General features: G+C 48.8%; 3 protein-coding genes across 4 annotated transcripts in view; 1 reads left to right on the forward strand and 2 right to left on the reverse strand.

Annotated features, from left to right (window-relative positions):
- Window positions 1-18,575, reverse strand: part of TSPEAR (thrombospondin type laminin G domain and EAR repeats) — a 182,092-nt gene that overhangs the window by 81,417 nt on the left and 82,100 nt on the right. The window contains exon 1 of one of the 2 annotated variants that reach the window (XM_070489033.1): window positions 29-3,310. The exons of the other annotated variant lie outside the window; for it this stretch is intronic. The gene's annotated coding sequence lies outside the window, so the exon portion shown is untranslated. Of the gene's footprint in view, window positions 1-28; window positions 3,311-18,575 lie in introns of those variants that run through there. 2 annotated transcript variants of the gene reach the window in all.
- On the reverse strand, window positions 4,472-5,633 carry LOC123278359 (keratin-associated protein 10-12-like). The gene has a single exon (XM_044751063.2). It carries the CDS (start codon window positions 5,587-5,589, stop codon window positions 4,783-4,785), a length of 807 nt encoding a protein of 268 aa, XP_044606998.2. The 5' UTR covers window positions 5,590-5,633; the 3' UTR covers window positions 4,472-4,782.
- Window positions 13,251-14,700, forward strand: LOC106842951 (keratin-associated protein 10-12-like). The gene has a single exon (XM_070489036.1). The coding sequence runs from the start codon at window positions 13,310-13,312 to the stop codon at window positions 14,267-14,269; it is 960 nt and encodes a 319-aa protein (XP_070345137.1). The 5' UTR covers window positions 13,251-13,309; the 3' UTR covers window positions 14,270-14,700.

Below are 18,575 nucleotides of genomic sequence, written 5' to 3' on the forward strand. Positions count from 1 at the left end.
CACAAGGTGAACAATTACAAGAGCTTACCCAAGGCCGAGCGACATCAGAGTTCCAGACAACCAGCGTGAGCTCACTGAACTCCAGAGGCATTTAGTGCAGATCTCAGGAGAGTCCCATCTGAACAGCAGCACTAAACCTGCCCCAGAGCCAAGGCCTCTCTAGATCTGTCCTGATAAAAACAAGTACGGGAGTGTCGGAAGCATCAGGCTCATCCACAGGTAGCAACTGCCAGCCAGAACAAAGTCCAGCGTCTTTAAAGGAAGGAGACAAAGTGCAGAGTTCAGCAGTGTTACATTATTGTTTCACAGAAGTCCAGCATTTGATAAAAAATTACTAGACACATGAAGAAGAGGAAAATGTCACCCGTACCCAAGAGATAAAACTCTTTATAGAAGCAAACCCAGAAATGACAGAGTTGATGGGGCTGGCAGACAAGGAAGTTGAAACAACCACTGTAAATATGTTTAGAGATTTAAAGGAAAACATGGACATAATGAGGAGAGAAATGGAAGATACAAAAGAGAACTAAATAGAACTCCAAGGCTGAAACATACAACGTCAATAATAAAACATTAAAAAGATGAGCTTAAACATAGATTAGACACTGCAGAAGGAAAGATCAGTGACCCCGAAGACATGGCCATGGAAATTATCCAAACCAGAGGACAGTGAGAAAAAAAATTTAAAAATTACAGAGCCTCAGTGACAATAGCAAGTGGTCTAACATACATACAGTTGGAGTATCTGGGAAAATAGGTGGAGGAAGGGCAGGAAAATATTTTAAGAGATAATGCCAAATATTTTCTGAATTTGATAAAATCTATAAGTATATAAAAAATGGAAAAACACTATAAACTAACTGACCTAATTAACATTTACACACTATACCATTCCCCAAAGAGTAGAATTCTCTTTTTTTTTTTCAAGTGCCTATGAAACATTCACCAAAATAAGTTTAGGCTAGGCCATAAAACAAGTCTCAGTGTATTGCATAGGATTGAAATCATACAGAGAATGTTATTTGACCACAAAAGAATCAGAAATCATTAACAGAAAGATACCTGGAAAGTTGTCCAATGTTAGGAAATTAAACAACACGCTTCAAAATAATTCATGAGTCAAAGAAGACATCACAATGGAAATTAGAAAATATTTGGAATAAAATGAAAATAAACTTTGTGGGATGCTGCTAACACAGTGTATAGAGGGAAATCTAGAGCTTTAATAAGTTATATTAGAAATGAAGGAAAAACTGAAATCAATTATCTAAGTTTCTACCTTAAGAAGCTATAAAAAGAAGCACAAGTTGAACTCAAAAATAAGCAGAGGGAAGAAAATAATCAAGTGTAGAAATCTACCAAATAGAAAATGGACAAACAAGAGCAAAAATGAATGAAACCAAATCTAATTTTTTGAAAAGACCAATAAAATTGATAAATTTCTAGCTTTACCAGTCAAGAAAAAAAGAGAAAGAAATTACAAATATCAGGAATGAACAAGGGTTATCAGCACAGATTCTACGGACATTAAAAGAACAATAAAGGATACATTTATGTTGATTTTATGCTGATACATTCAACAACTTTGATGAAATAGGCAAATAACTGGAAAGATATAAATTATTAAAATGAATACAAGATGAATCAGAACACCTGAACAGCCCTCTATCAAATAAAGAAATTGAATTCATAATTAACTTCCCCACAAAGAAAATGCCAAGCCCAAATGGCCTGACTGCTGAAAATCCTAAGGAAGGAATAGTATAGAAAAAAGCTATTAGAATTTGTAAGTAAATTTAGCAAGGTTACAGGATCCCAGGTCAATATACAAAGGTCAATTGTATTTCTACCTAGTAGCATTGAATAGCGGGAAATGAAATGGAACATACCATAACTAAAGCATTAAAAATGAAATAATGCATAAACTTACCAACATATGTACAAGGTCTATGTACTAAAAATGACAAAATATTGCTGGAAAAAAACCCCGCAAATGACTAGAGAGACCTTATGTTTATGAATTGAAAGACTTAACGTTGTTAAAATGTCAATTCTTTCCAAATTCATCTACAAATTTAATGCAATGCCAATCAAGATCCCAGCAGGCTTTTCTGTAGAAACGAGTGAGCTCATTCTAAAATATATTCTAAAATTTCTATGGAAATGTCAAGGATCTGGATTAGCCAACCAATCTTGGAAAAGAAAAACAGAACTGAAGAACTGACATTGCTTGATTTCAAGATTTAATTTAAAGTCGCATTGGTCAAACTGTTATTGGTGTGATAAGAAACACGGAAGAACGGAATAGAACGGGGAGTCTAGAAATAGATCCACACGTAGATGGTCAATAGAGTTTTTGGCAAGGGTACCGGGGAGAAAGGATATTCCCCTAACAAATGATTCTGGAACAACTCTCAGTATATTCAAAAATTAACTTGAAATGGATTCTAGAACTAAACATAAAGTTAAAACCATAAAGTATTCAGAAGTAAAAATAGGACAAAATCTGTGTGACCTTGGGCTTAGGCAAAGATTTCTTAGCACCAACGAAAAAAAACGGACTGATTGGATTCAATCAAAATGAAAGATGTCGGCTCTTCAAAAAGCGCTGGTAAGAAAATGAAAAGGCTAGCCACAGATGGAGAGACTTGCGATACATGTATATGATGCGTGGCGTATCCAGAGTATATAAAGAACACTGACAATTTAGAAATAAGAACACAAACAATCTGATCTGATGAAAATGGGCAGAGGTTTTGAACAGACACTTCACTGAAGAAGACAGACAAATGGCCAACAAGCACACGAGACGATCCCATCATTAGTCATCAGGGAAATGCAAATACCCCTACACAGGGACACTTCCCACATGGCCCAGCGTCCCTGCCCCTTGGGATTGACCCAGGAGAAGTGAAAACACGCTGAGTGCGATGTTTACAGTGGCTTGCTTCATAATCACCAAACCTGGAGACAATCCAAGTATACTCCACACGTGAATAGGTCAACAACGGCGGCATATCCATTCACTGAAATACTACTCAGCAACTAAAAAGAAATCAACTACGGATATCTACAACAAAAGAGACAAGCACACAAAGCCAGACACCAAGAGTACGCATTGTGTGATTCTCGTCATGAGAAACTGGAGAAAAGACCAATCCATAGGAACCCAGCAGAGCAGTGGCTGCCGGGGCCACGGGCGGAGGCTGGTGACTGGCGAGGGATGGGAGGGAACGTTTGGCGTGAAGGAAATGTTATATGTCTTGACATAGGTGGAGGCTGCAGGATGTAGATCTTTTGCAACCTCATCAAACTGTATAATTAAATTGGATGTGTTCGGTTACATGTAAATTGTACCTCAACAAAGCTGATTTTAAACAGAAGTGGTGGGTGAAAGATTGGTCCGAAGGGGAAGGGAGGAGTTTGCTCAGGAACAAGCAGCAAGTGGGGCAGGCAGCGTGGGGCGGGAGGGGGCTGTGGATCAGGGGAGAAGCCTGAGACCCTCAGGGGATGGCAGGGGCTCCCTCTGTGGGTTCCGGTGACGGACAGAGGCCGCAGGAAGAGGGAGGGGCTCACGGGCAGGGAGGCAGCTCCTGGTCCACGTGTTGAGCTCGGGGAGGGCTGACCATTGACTGACCCTTTATGAGCTGGGGACAGTGGTCCACTTCCTACAACAGCTCTGGCCACTGCCCCAGCGGGTCATCTTCCCGGGATGTTTGTGCCCTTGTCTACATACGCCCTCACGTGAGGCCAATGTCATCCTCACGTCAAGCGGGCTGTTGTCCACGGCTCCTCGGCACGTCAGGCCTGATGGGGCGTTCAGGTCACAGGGGAGGCCCTGCAGCAGCGACACCTGTGTCCCTCCCACTCCCAGATGGAATCTAGACGCACCAGAGGAGGGCCGGGGTTGGGGGGCAGGCCCAGGACACGGCATCCTGCAGGTCCTGCCACCCACTCCTTAATCTTTTGTTCCCACGTCAGTCGCTTAACTCCCGTGAGCTTGCAGGAGCTCCTCTCTCCCTCCATCACGTCTTCCCTCCATCACGTCTCTGCTAAGTGGGTGGAACCTGCAGATGGACCACAAGGGTGACCCCTGGCCCCGAGGGGGCTGTGCTGCGTGGAGTCCCCAGGACGACCTCCTGGCGGGTGACTCTGGGAGTCTGGTTTGCCCAGATGGGACATGGGTGGAAATGGTCCAGGAGACCTGAGACCCTCAGACCACAACACGTCTGTAGGTGACCAGCCTCAGGGAAGTGCTGAGCACCGCCTGAGCAGGCACTGACCTTCCTGGACGAGAGCATGGGTCCACTGGGTGACCCTGCCCAGAGGAGGGACGCCACTGCCCTTCGGGATTCCTCAGTCACTCACTCTCACAAATGTTCGTGGCTGGAGGAGACCAATGTCTGGTCAGGACCACGTGTCGCCCCTACCCCACCCTCAAGTGTCAGATGAAGGAAGCGCATCAGGTGATGAAGGAAAGTTTATTGGGTGCCGAGGAGGGGCTGACAGCTTGGAAGTCCACAAGTGACCCGAGCAGAGCAACTGGGAGAGGACAGGTGACCCAGAGGCAGATGGAGGAGCCTCCTGGAGGCAGCAGCTGGGGAGCAGCGACGTCCGGGTTCCTGGGAGGCAGAGGTCAGGTCAGGACAGTGGACACCTGGGGGGACCCTGTCCTGGGTGGGGGCAGCCACCTAACAGGTCAGGACTGGACTGAGGGGATGGGGAGGACCACGGTCACGGGGTGGGACCTGGAGCCCGGCTGGCTCTGGGGGACGTGCCCGGTCAGCAGCAGGACTTCTGGGCCGAGGCGGGGCTGCAGCGGGCCACGCGGGAGCACGTGGGACGACAGAGCAGGGACACGCAGGAGGAGGGTCTGCACGTGGGGCGGCAGAGCAGGGACACGCAGGAGGCCGGGCGGCAGCAGCTGGGCTGGCAGGAGGTGGGGCCGCAGCAGGAAGAGACGGGCACGCAGCAGGCGGGCCTACACACGGGGCAGCAGATGAGGGACACGCAGGAGGAGGGTCTGCAGCAGGACGGGGGACAGGGGGTGGGCTGGCAGCACGAGGGGGCTGGGCAGGGGGTTGCCTTGGAGCAGATGAGTGTGCGGCAGACGGGCACACAGCAGTCCTGCTGGCAGGGGGAGGAGGTGCAGCAGGAGGGCTGGCAGCTAGACTGCTGGCAGCATGAGGAGTCTGAGCAGGGGGAGGCCCCAGAGCAGACGGGCACACAGCACACGGGCTTGCAGCAGACAGGGGTGCAGCAGACGGGCACACAGCAGGCCTGCTGGGAGGGGGAGGAGGCGCAGCAGGACGGCTGGCAGCTAGACTGCTGGCAGCACGAGGGCGTGCAGGAGCTGGTGCAGGCTGCCTGGCAGGGGCTGCACACACAGCTGGCAGGGGTGCAGATGAGGCTCAGGCAGGGGGCTGGGGCGCAGCAGCTGGGGGCGCAGCAGGGGGGCTCGCAGCAGCTCTCTGGGCCGTCGTCCACCAGCCAGGAGGAGTCGGGGCAGGAGTCCCAGGCACTGGGCTGGCAGACCCGGCTGCCATAGCTGAGGTCGCTGGAGCAGACGGACAGGGTGGAGGCGGCCATGGTGGGGCGGTGGGGCTGGAGGAGGGTAGGTGTGAGTGTGTGAGTGAGTGTCTGCGTGTGTGTGTGAGGTGCCTGGGGCCGTGGCTTTTATACCCCTCCTGGCTCTTGAGTCCCAGGCCCACGAGGCTCCAGTTCCGGCTCCCAGGCTGGCATCAGGGATGTTTGTTTGCCTGTGATGTTGTCCAGCTCGTAAATCTCCTGGCATTGTTTGGCTCAGGGGTGTGTCCCACTGTGTGCCCTGGGAGGAGGAGTGGGGATGGGCAGGGTCCTGACCCAGGTTCTGAGAGCCGGGGAGGGTGGGTGTCGGTGGTGCCTCGGGCCATCCTGGGTGTGCTGGGAGCTCCTCCAGTCACCGGCCAGGGCCGCCCCCGGCATCCCTCACTTTGTGGGCAGCTAGAACAAGGACGTGTCTCCCTGTGGCTCAGGCACCTCATTCCATGGGGATGCAGCACGGTTGCCACCTTGTGAAGGAGGAACCTGGAGGCCAGGGGCATTCACTGCCCTCTCAGGGCCACACATCTGTGACAGGACCCGAAGCTCTTGGCCTGAGGTCTCATCACCACAGTGCCTCTGTCCAAGGCCTCCTGTCTCTGTGTCCATTTGTCTGCTTTCTTGAACTTGGGAGACTAAAGGACTTTGTCTTCTAGGGCAAATCGTGTGGTTCCCTTCCCTCGCAGGATGATGACAGCTTCCTGGGCATCTGGCTCCCGGGCGTGAGCCACGCAGAGCACCCGGGCTGGACTGCGGAGGCGTCACAGCCTTCGTCCCCGCCTTGGGCAGCCTCCTCTGTTTGGACGGCCCGGCCTCTCCTCTGAGACCAGTGGCCTTTACCCAGACGTCCTGCAGGCCAGATACCCAACCTGCCTTCCCCACATGACACCAGACAATCCACAGGGTCACTAAGTAGCAAAGGACCACAGAACACGCAAAGAGGCACGAAATGTCGCCATGGAGAGGTCTCCTTCACTCCTGCCTGCCGTACGTACCCTCCTCTCTTGAAGCAGCTGCTTCCACCCATTTGTCTTCTCTCTACCCTGTGCCTCTCTCTGCCTCTCTCTTCCCCGTCTCTCTCGCTCTCTGTGTCCCTGTTTCTCTGTCTCTCTCTGTGTACACACACACACACACACACCCCCCTGCACATGCAGTCCATTCTTGTTACTCACAATCGTGTTCTATAAAGTCAGCACGAACCCTGAACTGGCGAGCACTGGCCCAGCGGCTCAGGGGGAAACACGGGGTTGGGTTCTTGCCAGCCTCCGGGCGCATTTTCATCAACTGATCAATACGTAACCCTGTTTGATGTGTGTTTCTGTTCAAAGAAATTTTGTTTAATATATATTTAATGCACATCTCATTGAACATTAGACTCACAGCCAGCAGTGCTATAACTCACTCCTGAACGAGGCCCATCTAACGTATTTTCTCCGTAAGGCCTGTCACAGCCTTGTCTCGCTCAGGAACACTAGACAGCTACTCAGCTCTAGTTGGGGGACATTTTAACTGGCAAAATCAGAAGCATAAAGCCCCAAAATGCGTAAAATGTGGCATAAAGAGACTGGGAAAAGGACACACTTACAGACTGAGAGCTGAAACAAGGGCGACCATCTCCTTGTCCCACTGCAGCTGGAAGCGTGGGCCGTAGGAGACGCGGATTTTTGGCTGCTCTGCACATGTCCACAAATGACCACTCAAACACTGCTGGTACTGATTTTGGGGTTACAAATAAATCTTAGTGAGTAGGTGAATTCACAAATGAAGAAACCATGAATAATGAGGATTGACTATGTATATCATTCTATGTATCTATGTACTATCTATTCTCTATATGTATTTATACATATCTAATGTCTTTGTGTGCATAAATTTTTAAAATACAAATTGTATGATATTCTACTCACTATGTTTTTTTTTTTTTAAATATAATTTAATGTGGAGCTCCGTTCCTACGAATACATACAGATTTCTCTTTCTTGGTTACAGCTGCATAGAATTCCACACTGGTCTGTGTGTTTGTTTCTTCTGCTGTGTAACAAATCACCACAAGCTTTGGTACACACGCTGTCTCCCAGTTTCTGTGAGTGAGGAGCTCAGGCGCAGCAGAACCGGCTTCCCTGTGGGGCCACATCACAGGCTGTCATCTGAAGGCTTGACCGATGAAGGATTCACCTCCGAGCTCACATGGTTCTTGTCAGAATTCAGTTCCGTGCAGGTGGTCTGACTGAGTGCCTCAGTTTCTTCTGGCTGTTGCCTGGAGGCCACCCTCACGTCCTTGCCATGTGGCCCTCTCCATGGGCAGCTCACAAGCTTCTCTACCGACAGCATAGGAGTCTCCCCGTTTCCAGGATTACCATCTTACATGATGTAATCATGCGCATCCCATCGCCTTTGCTGCAGTCTTTGTGCCTGTAAGCATGTAGCGAGTCCTGACCACACTCAAGGGGCAGGGGGCACATGGCCCCGGGACACCAGGAGGGTGGGGGGCGTGGGCCACCCAGTGTCTGTCTCCTGCAGTCTGTGTCACAGATTATTGCACAAGCTCACCGCTGTGATGCTTTTGCACAGACCTCATGGCTTTTCAGGAACACCTGTAGAATAAGTGCCTAATGATTGTGGCACAAAGGTATGAGGCTTTAAATTTTGACGCATAATGGCAAATTGCCCTCCAGAGCTCTGGACACATCCACATCCCACAGCAGGCCAGCAACGCTGAGCTGCCCCCTCCCTGCCTAACCTGAATCCACAGCAGCAACAGTTTTCATCCTTTCCCACTTAACATGCGAAAAATGATCCCACGTGGTCATACATTTGTTTTCTCTCGTTTCGAGCGGAATTGAACACATGTTCATGTTTAAGAACCTTTTGTATTTCTCTGTCAGTTGTCTCTCTGCATCCTTTAGTTCATTTTCTTTTATGTTGTCGGCATTTATTAGCAACTGCGGGAACTCTTTGGGTATCGATTAGCTCTTTCTCTGTGATATGCATGACAGATACATTTTCCATACTGTTTTTTGCCTTTGTTAATGATGTATTATCCCATGCAATTTTTAAGAATTTATGTAATTAAATTTACCAGTCCTTTTTTTTATGTCTAAACTCAGAATAGCCTTTCCTATTCTGAGATTATTTTGTCTCCTTTCCTATCAATTATTGAGAGAGCTGTATTAATGTCCCCAACTATGACTTTACCTTTCTCTATTTCTCCTTTTAGTCCTGTCAGTTTTTGATTTCTGTGTTTTAAGCTATGTTATTGGATGTATATACGTTTAGAATTGTTACAGCTTCCTGGCGGGTTGACCTTTTCAGCTTTCTGGAATGTCTGTCTTTATCCCAAATAATGCTTCTTGCTTTAAAATCTAGTTTATCTGGTACTAATAAGCCACTCCAACTGTTTTTATTTAGTGTTTCCATGATATAGCTTTTTCCAGCTTTTTACTTCCAACCTTTCTGGGCCCTTATATTTGGGATCTAGCTCTTTTAAGTGGCACAGGGGTTTCCTATCTTTTTTTAATCCAGACTAACAATCTTTATTTGTAAATTGGAATATTTAATACTTAACAGTTAATTTAATTATTGATGATTGGGTTTATATCTACTATCTGATTATGTTTTCTATTTGTCCCAACACGTCCTTTTTAAAAATTACTTTCTGACTACTTTAGATTAATCAAGTGTTTTTATTATTCAGTTTCCCTTTTCTACTTGTTATTGGTTACACGTGGTTTCTACTCTTCTTTCGGTGGTCACCCCAGAGATTAGAGCACGCCTTCTTGGGTTATTCAGGCAGACTTAGTACTTTTACCTCTTCCAAAGCCACACTAAGACCTCAGAACACTTTAACTCCTTTTTTCCTTCTCACCTTTTCTTGTTAATGTTGTCATGCATTTGATTGATACTTACGGCCTAGACCTCACAAGAAACTGTAAGGGAATCTATATCATCCTAATATTGTGACTGTAAATGTAGGTCAATTTTCACCTCTATTTGTCCTCTTCTTTTTCCTTTCAGAGTCTCCTCGTTTCTCCCTGCATTTCTGTCACTCAGTCATCCTGCCTGAAAAGCCCCCTTCAATATTTCCTTCACAGTGGGTCCTCTGGTGTCAAGTGGGCCCAGTTCTCGTTTGTCTGGTGATGTTCTGTTCCGCCTTCATCTCTGAACACTACTCTCTCTGGGCTAGAATTCCAGGTTTGCAGTTCTTTTCTCTCAGCCCCTTAACGATGCCACGCCAAGGCCTTCTTGCTTTTCTCTTTTGGGATATCTACTATAAGTCTTATTGCTGCAAGTTTGAGGTTGATGTTTCTTTCTCCTCTGCTTGTTTTCAACAATTTGTCTTTGTCTTTGGTTTTCATGAGTTTCATTATGATGTCTACGTGGGTTTCTTTAGTGTTTATTCTCTTAAGGTTTATGCCATTACTTGAATATGAAGTTTGACTCTTAGTTTTGGAAAACTCTTTACCATTCTCTCTTCAAATATTCCCCCATTCTCTCTTTCCTCCCAGATGGGACTCCAACAATAAGAAAAATATGCAGTTCCTTCCCCATGCTCTACCACATATTCAATTATCTTCCCTCCTTGTTACTCTCCAGCTTCATCCTAGATGCTCACGGCTTCCAGTTCACTAATCCCTTCTCTGCCGTCCATTCTGTTATTAAACCCATCTATCGGATCATAAATACCATTGCCATATTTTTTCAGTTCTAGAATTTCTACTCATTTCTTTTTTATGTATTTCAGTTTTTTGATAAAACTCTCCATCATTACATCTATTTTCTTGGGCATATTCATCACAATTATTTCAAAAATCCATGTCTGATAACTCCAGCACTGTGTCATCTCTGGGTCTGTTTCTATTGTCTATCTGTCTCTTGGCCGTATTTCTTGGCATGACTGTAATTCTTGATTGCATGTTTGACGTTGTGTATGAAAAATTCTAGCAGCTCTGAATGAGCCTTTCCTCTCCGGAGAGTTTCACCTCACCCTCTGGCAGGCAGCCTGCTGAGAGGCAGGGCACTTTATTGACATGAAGCTGGGAGTTGAGGTCTCTGTAAGGTCTGTTTTTCCCCACTCCTAGGATTTAGCTCTCCAGAGACCCCAACTGAGAGCCACTCCTCCTTGGCTGGTCTTAACTCCAGGTTTTGACTCCTCGGTAATGAGGCTGCAAAAACTGTGCTTGGCTTTTTAGTGGCTTTCTGTTTGCCTTCTTAGCATCTTCCCCGCAGAGCATGAAAATCTGGCAAATGCCTTGAGGGTTCGACCTCCTCTTCTAGAGCTCTTCTTGGTGCCTCCCATCTGTCTAGGATCTTGTCCCCATGAGTCCTTGCTGCCTCTGCAGTCACAAATTCCCATGTAATTTACTCCAGCCCCATGAAATTTCTAGAAGCTCTGCTGGCTTCTGTACGTTTCAGTTGCAGCCTTTTGCCATCCCCCCATTGAAGATTCATCAGTTGCACTTAAGGGAAAAGCTATTTGGAGATGCTGGCTCACCTCTCTGAAGCTTTCTCATCTCCAGAATGTGTGCCCCTCAATTCTTAGTTTTAACGGCAGCCTTCAAAAAGCTTTCAACAGATGTTTTTGTATTTTATGCAGGTTTTCAAGTTATTCTCAGCAAGAGTATATGTCTGGCACAAGCTACCTAGTCATAGACGGAAGCAGAAATATCTTCTCCCTCTCTTTCTCTCTTTAATGCCTGTCCAGTCTCCGTGATGAGTTCCTATACCCCCAAGGGGCCAGGAGCTGAGCACAGGAGGCCAGGCTCAAATCTATCTTATTTTTGTGTCTCAAAATATAAATTCAATTGAATTCCTAGAACCCTTTTCTTGCCTTTCATAAATATCCCAGGGGTTGAGAGACCTGGGCTGATAATCAGTGTTGGCAACAAAACGGCTGGGAAGGGTGAAAATTCGAGGCCCTAGGCTTAGCAGGAGCATCGCACTCTGCCAGAAAGGCCCCCAGAGCCCTCCCACCTGGGTCAGGCCCCACCCCTCCGGGCCCAGTGCATGCTGTGCCATGCCCGGTCATCACTGCATCACAGGGTACCACAAGCCCAGCTCTCCTGGGCTGGCAGGGATGCAGAGGGCAGGGCTGCGACCTGTTCATCTTCACATCCTCCAGCCTGGTACTGTTTCCAGCTCATGGGAAGATTTGCCACATAGGGAATAAATCCATGCTTGGGAATAAAAGGACCAGAGAGGATTTGAAACATATTTAGCAGAGAGAACCAAAATGATGTGGCGGCTACTTGGATATTATCTGCAGAAGGAAGGGAGAGGCCTGGGTGACCTTTCAGGTCTCTGGCTGGGGTGACACAAGAAATTGTTCGGTTAACAATCAGAAAAACCAACAGGAAACACAACAGCGATCCCTGGCATTTGTATGAAGCTTTGCTGCGTGGCTGTGCCTTCTGCAGGGAGATGGACAGGCAGCTCTGGCTTACACTCGTGGCTTTGTGGTGTGCGGTGAATGCAAATGGAGATGGCAAGGCTGTGGACAGCCGCAGGATCTGGGGCCTCGCTGAGCGGTCGGGCAGAAGGCAGGGTGTGCACTGCCCACCAGGGAAATGGGAAGTGCCATGGCCTGACTGTCACACCTTTTCCTCTTTGCCACCTGCACCCTCAGGGGAGCTCCCTGCACCAGAGAGAGCGCAGGGGAGACACTGTGGGAACTGTCCCGGCTTCAGCGCCTCTTCGACCTGGGCTTCTCCAGCCTGCCACTCAGGAAGCCGTGGCACCCCGACAAGCAGAGTGCCCAGGTGTGCACTGGACCCATCCCAGGTGTGCAGTGGACCCATCCCAGGTGTGCCCTGGACCCATCCCAGGTGTGCACAGGACCCATCCCAGGTGTGCAGTGGACCCATCCCAGGTGTGCCCTGGACCCATCCCAGGTGTGCCCTGGACCCATCCCAGGTGTGCCCTGGACCCATCCCAGGTGTGCACTGGACCCATCCCAGGTGTGCACAGGACCCATCCCAGGTGTGCAGTGGACCCATCCCAGGTGTGCCCTGGACCCATCCCAGGTGTGCCCTGGACCCATCCCAGGTGTGCCCTGGACCCATCCCAGGTGTGCACTGGACCCATCCCAGGTGTGCACAGGACCCATCCCAGGTGTGCCCTGGACCCATCCCAGGTGTGCCGTGGACCCATCCCAGGTGTGCCCTGGACCCATCCCAGGTGTGCCCTGGACCCATCCCAGTTGTGCACTGGACCCATCCCAGGTGCGCCCTGGACCCATCCCAGGTGCGCCCTGGACCCATCCCAGGTGCGCCCTGGACCCATCCCAGGTGCGCCCTGGACCCATCCCAGGTGTGCCCTGGACCCATCCCAGGTATCGGCAAAGGGCCATCAGGACGGGGAGAGACGGAACTCTGCTGCCACCAATGCAGACCCAGGACACACTATGTGTGGACAACACTCACCCTTTCTACATCAGCGCTGTGCTCTGCACCAAAGGTCGCCGAGGAAGTGTCAACAGACCCCAATACACTAGGAGTTTCTAGCTGAGCAACATCTCCCAGGACTAAAAACAAACGGGCCCTAATGAGAGTTCTCAGGGTGCCAAACAGCAACAAGGAAGGGCGGGCGTGGGGGCCGCCCGCTGGGACAACACACCCCAACATGTATATAAGCCCAAAGCACCCCAGGCAGCTCACACACTCTCAACCCCCTCTCCCGCACACACACACACACACACACACGCTCGACCCTCCTCCAGCCCCACCGCCCCACCATGGCCGCCTCCACCCTGTCCGTCTGCTCCAGCGACCTCAGCTATGGCAGCCGCGTCTGCCAGCCCGGTGCCTGGGACTCCTGCCCCTACTCCTCCTGGCAGGTGGACGACGGCCCAGAGAGCTGCTGCGAGCCCCCCTACTGCGCCCCCAGCTGCTGCGCCCCACCCCCCTGCCTGAGCCTCATCTGCACCCCTGCCAGCTGTGTGTGCAGCCCCTGCCAGTCAGCCTGCACCAGCTCCTGCACGCCCTCGTGCTGCCAGCAGTCCTGCTGCACCTCTTCCCCCTGCCAGCAGGCCTGCTGCGTGCCCGTCTGCTGCACACCTGTCTCCTGCTCCCCCGTGTGCTGTGTGCCTGTCTGCTCTGGGGTCTCCCCCTGCTCAGACTCCTCATGCTGCCAGCAGTCTAGCTGCCAGCGCTCGTGCTGCACCCCCTCCCCTTGCCAGCAAGCCTGCTGTGAGCCCGTCTCCTGCACCCCTGTCTGCTGCACCCGTGACAGCTGCAAGCCCGTGTGCTGTGTGCCCGTCTGCTCTGAGGCCTCCCCCTGCTCAGGCCCCTCGTGCTGCCAGCAGTCTAGCTGCCAGCCCTCCTGCTGCACCTCCTCCCCCTGCCAGCAGGACTGCTGCGAGCCCATCTGCCGCACACTCATCTGCTCCAAGGCAACCCCCTGCCCAGCCCCCTCATGCTGCCAGCCCAGCCCCTGCCCCCCGTCCTGCTGCAGACCCTCCTCCTGCGTGTCCCTCATCTGCTGCCCCGAGTGCAGGCCTGCCTGCTGCGTGCCCGTCCCCTCCTGCTGCGGCCCCGCCTCCTGCCAGCCCAGCTGCTGCCGCCCGGCCTCCTGCGTGTCCCTGCTCTGCCGGCCTGTGTGCAAACCCTCCTACTGCGTGTCCCTGCTCTGCCGCCCCACGTGCTCCCGCGTGGCCTGCTGCATCCCTGCCCCGACCCAGAAGTCCTGCTGCTGAGTGATTAAAGGCACCCCAAAGCTCGAGAGCTCACTGCCATCTGCAGCCCCTGGATTCTTTACCAAGAGCCAAAATAGCTGTCAAGCCCCCTTCGTGGGCCCCCGCAGTGGGCATTTGTGGCCACCTGGCCACACATGTGCAGTCGTCCTCCACAGAATAGCTCACCCATTTCTTCAAGGACTGACTTCCCCCAAATCAACGTGCCCTGCCCCCCAGCCTGGGTTGGCAGAGACCCAGTGAGGCCCCTGGCCTCCCCCAGGCCTTTGAAGGTCCTGTGGAGTGGAGCAGAGAAGATGAACTGCTTGGAGTGGGTTTCTCATCGCCGCCACCGGACCCGGGTGTGGCCCTGGCTCCTCCACTGGTTCCTGAGCTGGTTTCTTTACCTTCCCCTCGTTCTGTGAGCTGCCAGTCCCTTCTAATAAACTCCTTGCCTGATGAATTTAACCAGAATTCATTCCTGTTGTTTATAACCAAGACCCCTGCCTGACGCTCCCCCACATAAAGGTGGTCCTGGGTAGCTCTCCGGGGCCACTATGTTCCTACCCCTTCAAATGCCCCCATCACTCTGGCTACATGTGTATCCAAGAGATGGACACACTTTCAAGGACACAAAAGGTGAATAATCTGACAGCAATGCCTGCTCTCGGGGAGGGGGGCCACCTTTCAGGGGTGACTTCCCTGAACCCAGACTGTCTGCAGTGCCCCCACTCCAGAAGGATGAACCCACGGGCCCTGTGCAGGAAGGAGCTAGCACAGCAGACGGGGATGGGCACCCTTGACCCTGCTCACAAGGCTGGCCCTTGGCTGGCATCTGGGAACGCGCATTTGCACAGGGTCCCCACCACTGAGTGAGAAGAGTGACTCACTGGGCCTAAACCATTAGTACAAACACCACGACTTGTGCTGACACCTGCTCTGCCCCCAGGAGGCTGGATTTTGGTACATGCCAGGCAGAGGCAGCCACAGGACCAGCCTCCATAAAAACCTCAGGCGCTGGTCTCTGATGAGCTCCCCGGTAGACGACACCTCACATGTGTTATCATGGCTCCTTGCTGGGGAGTTAAGCGTGTCCTGCATGACTCCATGGCAGGGGTTCTGGAAGGGTGCGCCTGGTGTCCCCGACCTCCCCCCAAGGGTCTTCTCTCTGCACTGAGCCAGCTCTGCATGCTGAGTCCTAGGAGTTCTAGCAAATCATCAAACCTGGGGATGCGGGGGGTGGGTCTTGGGACCCCCTACACCCTGGGGATGGCTCCCCTGGAGAAGATCTCACACGTGTGCACGAGAGACTCACACAGAGCATCTCACAGCACTGTTTGAAAAATCTAAATAGAACAATAATCTAAATGCCCTTCAAGAGGAGAATGGACAGTTAAACCATAGTGCACACACCCAGAGGAAGAGTACACAGCAGTTAAAATGACTGAGCCGGGAAACACATCGATCTGGGTGAATCGCAAAAACATAACATTAAGTAAAAAAAAAAATTCATGCCACAGATCGATACAAACAGAATAATACATATTTAAGGGTCAAAAACACAAAGCAATACTTTGTCTCCATGGCTGTAACACCTCTATAAAAACTACAAAGTCATATGCGGGACTGACGGACACCAGCCTCAGAACAGTGCCCCTGAGGCAGAGGGCAGGGATGCAACAGGAGGGCGCGCATCTGTATTGCTCTGTAAATACGGCAAATGTAAATATGGTAAAACGTCAAGATTTGTTTACACTGATTCGTAGATACATGGGCGCTTATTATATTATTTTCTATACTATCTGAAATATTTTATAATAAAAAACTATCCGGGCAGGTAACAAGAAGTGGCATAGACCACATTCTTGAGCCACATGCAATGAGATAAACTTATAACTATAAAAAGGAAGGCTCCTTTGGAAAATTTAAAGGTGCTCTTTCAGATTGAACAGAAAACGGAAACCCAATGGCAAACTCAGGAGATGAAGGGAGGAGGTCCTGCGTGGGAGGAGGTGAGGGCTTGAGAGATCCGTGTTCAGGGAATAGACTAAATCCTTAAAGACAAACAGCAGAAACTAAGCAAGATTGAGAATAAATAAGACTTCACTTCAGAATTCAGAAAAACTTCCAAAAGAAAGTAAAAGAAATAACTTAATGAAATTAGTGAATTAAAAACAAAGAAATAGTAGATACAATCAATCAAATGAAACATTTGTTTTTTAAAAGGTCTATACAAGAATTAAAATAATGGCAAATCTCAAAGAGGTAGAAAAAATATTAAATACGAAAACAGGCACACGACTGAAGATGGAGAAAATTTTAAATTATGAGAAAAATATATATCTATAAGTCAATGCAATTGAGACTGTTAGATGAAGAGGATAATTTTCTAGGAAAATGTCCTCACTGGAATCAATGCAAGACGAGGGATAAAACTTGGATAGGTCAGCGATCCCAGAAGAACGTGAAAAGAAAAGGGAGTATTTTCTGTCGCAATAAGTACCAGATCCAGATATCGCTACAAAGAGAGACAGATAGAACAATGGCACCCAAAGGAGCCCAGTAATGACCCCACCTGCATTGTCACTTGATTCACCATCAGGGGGCCCCTGAGAATCAGAGGGTAGCAATGGTGCTGGGCAATTGGATATCTGCATGGAACGAAATAAACTTTGACTTCTACCTCACACTGAACACAAAAATTAATTGGAGGTGGACCATAGAATTAAATGTGAAAGGTAAAATAGTGAAGATCTAGAATAATACAGAGGAGGACGTCTTCACGATGCTGTGGTGGGCAACAACTTTGGAAATAGGACATAGGAAACACTAATCGTTAAAGAAAAGAATCAATAAATTGGACTTTGTTAAAATTAAGAACATCGAGTCATTAAAAGACACCATGACTATGACCATGCACCCATAAGAATGACTCAAATTAAAAAGACTAACAACACCCAGGGTCAACAAGGATGTGAGGGGCTGGAACTCTCATACATTTGCTGGCAGGAATGTAAAATGGTACAATTGCTTCGAAAACAGTTTGGCGGTCTCTTAAACGTAAACCACACACCTATCACGTGACCCAAACATTCTGCTCCTGGCTATTTCCCCAAAAGAAGTGAAAACACAGGGCCACACGAAGAATTGTTCACAATGTTCAGAGAAGCTTTTCTCATACTAGCCATGCATGTTATCCATTCAACAGCTGAATGCATAAACAAGTGTTACATCCACGCAGTGGAATTCAGCTCACAAAAAGGAACCCCCCACTGACACCTGCAACCACACATATACTGACATATCTCAATGTGCTGAGGGGCAGAAACCACACCAGAAAAGTCCATACTACATAATTCGATTTATATGAAACTCTAGAAAGACAAATCTGATGTAGATATGGAGGAGAGCTGTAGTTTCCTGGGACCAGGGTCAGGAGGGGCTGGGACTGACCGTGAAAGAACACACAGGAAACTTTTGGGATGATGGAAAAGTTCTCTATGTTTCTTGTGGTAGTGGTCACACAGGTGTACACACTTCCCAAAACTCATCAAATGGAAACTTTAAATGGGTACATTTTAAAATATGTAAATCATACCTCAAAAAAGCTCATTTTTTAAAAAGGACCCCATCGAGAGGATGCAAAACAGGACCCCAGACTTGGATGAGTAATTTGCAATGCACATATCTGGGGGCAACCTGAGCCAACCCGCAGGAGCTCTCGAGAGCTGACCGTGACCTCTCCCCAGCTCAGTGTTCAGTGACGTCACCTTGGTAGCTATGGTGAAAGTGTTTACACCATGAAAACTGGCAAACACAACAAATCAGGGCTGGTTTGTTTTTGTTTTACAGGCAGCCAGTTATTAAACATTTACCAGCACATCACTACACATATATACAACAAATAACTCATATTCAAAATATATAATAAATTTCTACAAATCAATAAGATACAAAAATCTCAATTAAAAGTAAAAGCAAATGACATGAACAGAAACCTCACAAGAAAAGATATCCAGATGTTGAATGAGTAGATTTACTCATCAGGGAATGCAAATTAATACAATGATATGGTATCACTATGCGCTTTCCAAAATGGATAAAATTTTAAAAGACTGAGAACACCTCATTTTATAAAGGACATAGAGTGGTTGGAATTCATAAAGTTGACTAGTAGGAATATAAGTTTCTTTAGAAAGTTGTTGGGCAAGATACGCTAAACTAAATGTATGGCTAACATATGACCCAGCAATTCCACTGTTGGATGTACACCGAAAAGAAATTAGTAAATATATTCACCAAAAACAAAATGTACAAGAATTTTTATAGC

This window comes from Equus asinus, chromosome 18 (genome assembly GCF_041296235.1).
Source record: "Equus asinus isolate D_3611 breed Donkey chromosome 18, EquAss-T2T_v2, whole genome shotgun sequence".
NCBI lineage: Eukaryota > Metazoa > Chordata > Mammalia > Perissodactyla > Equidae > Equus > Equus asinus.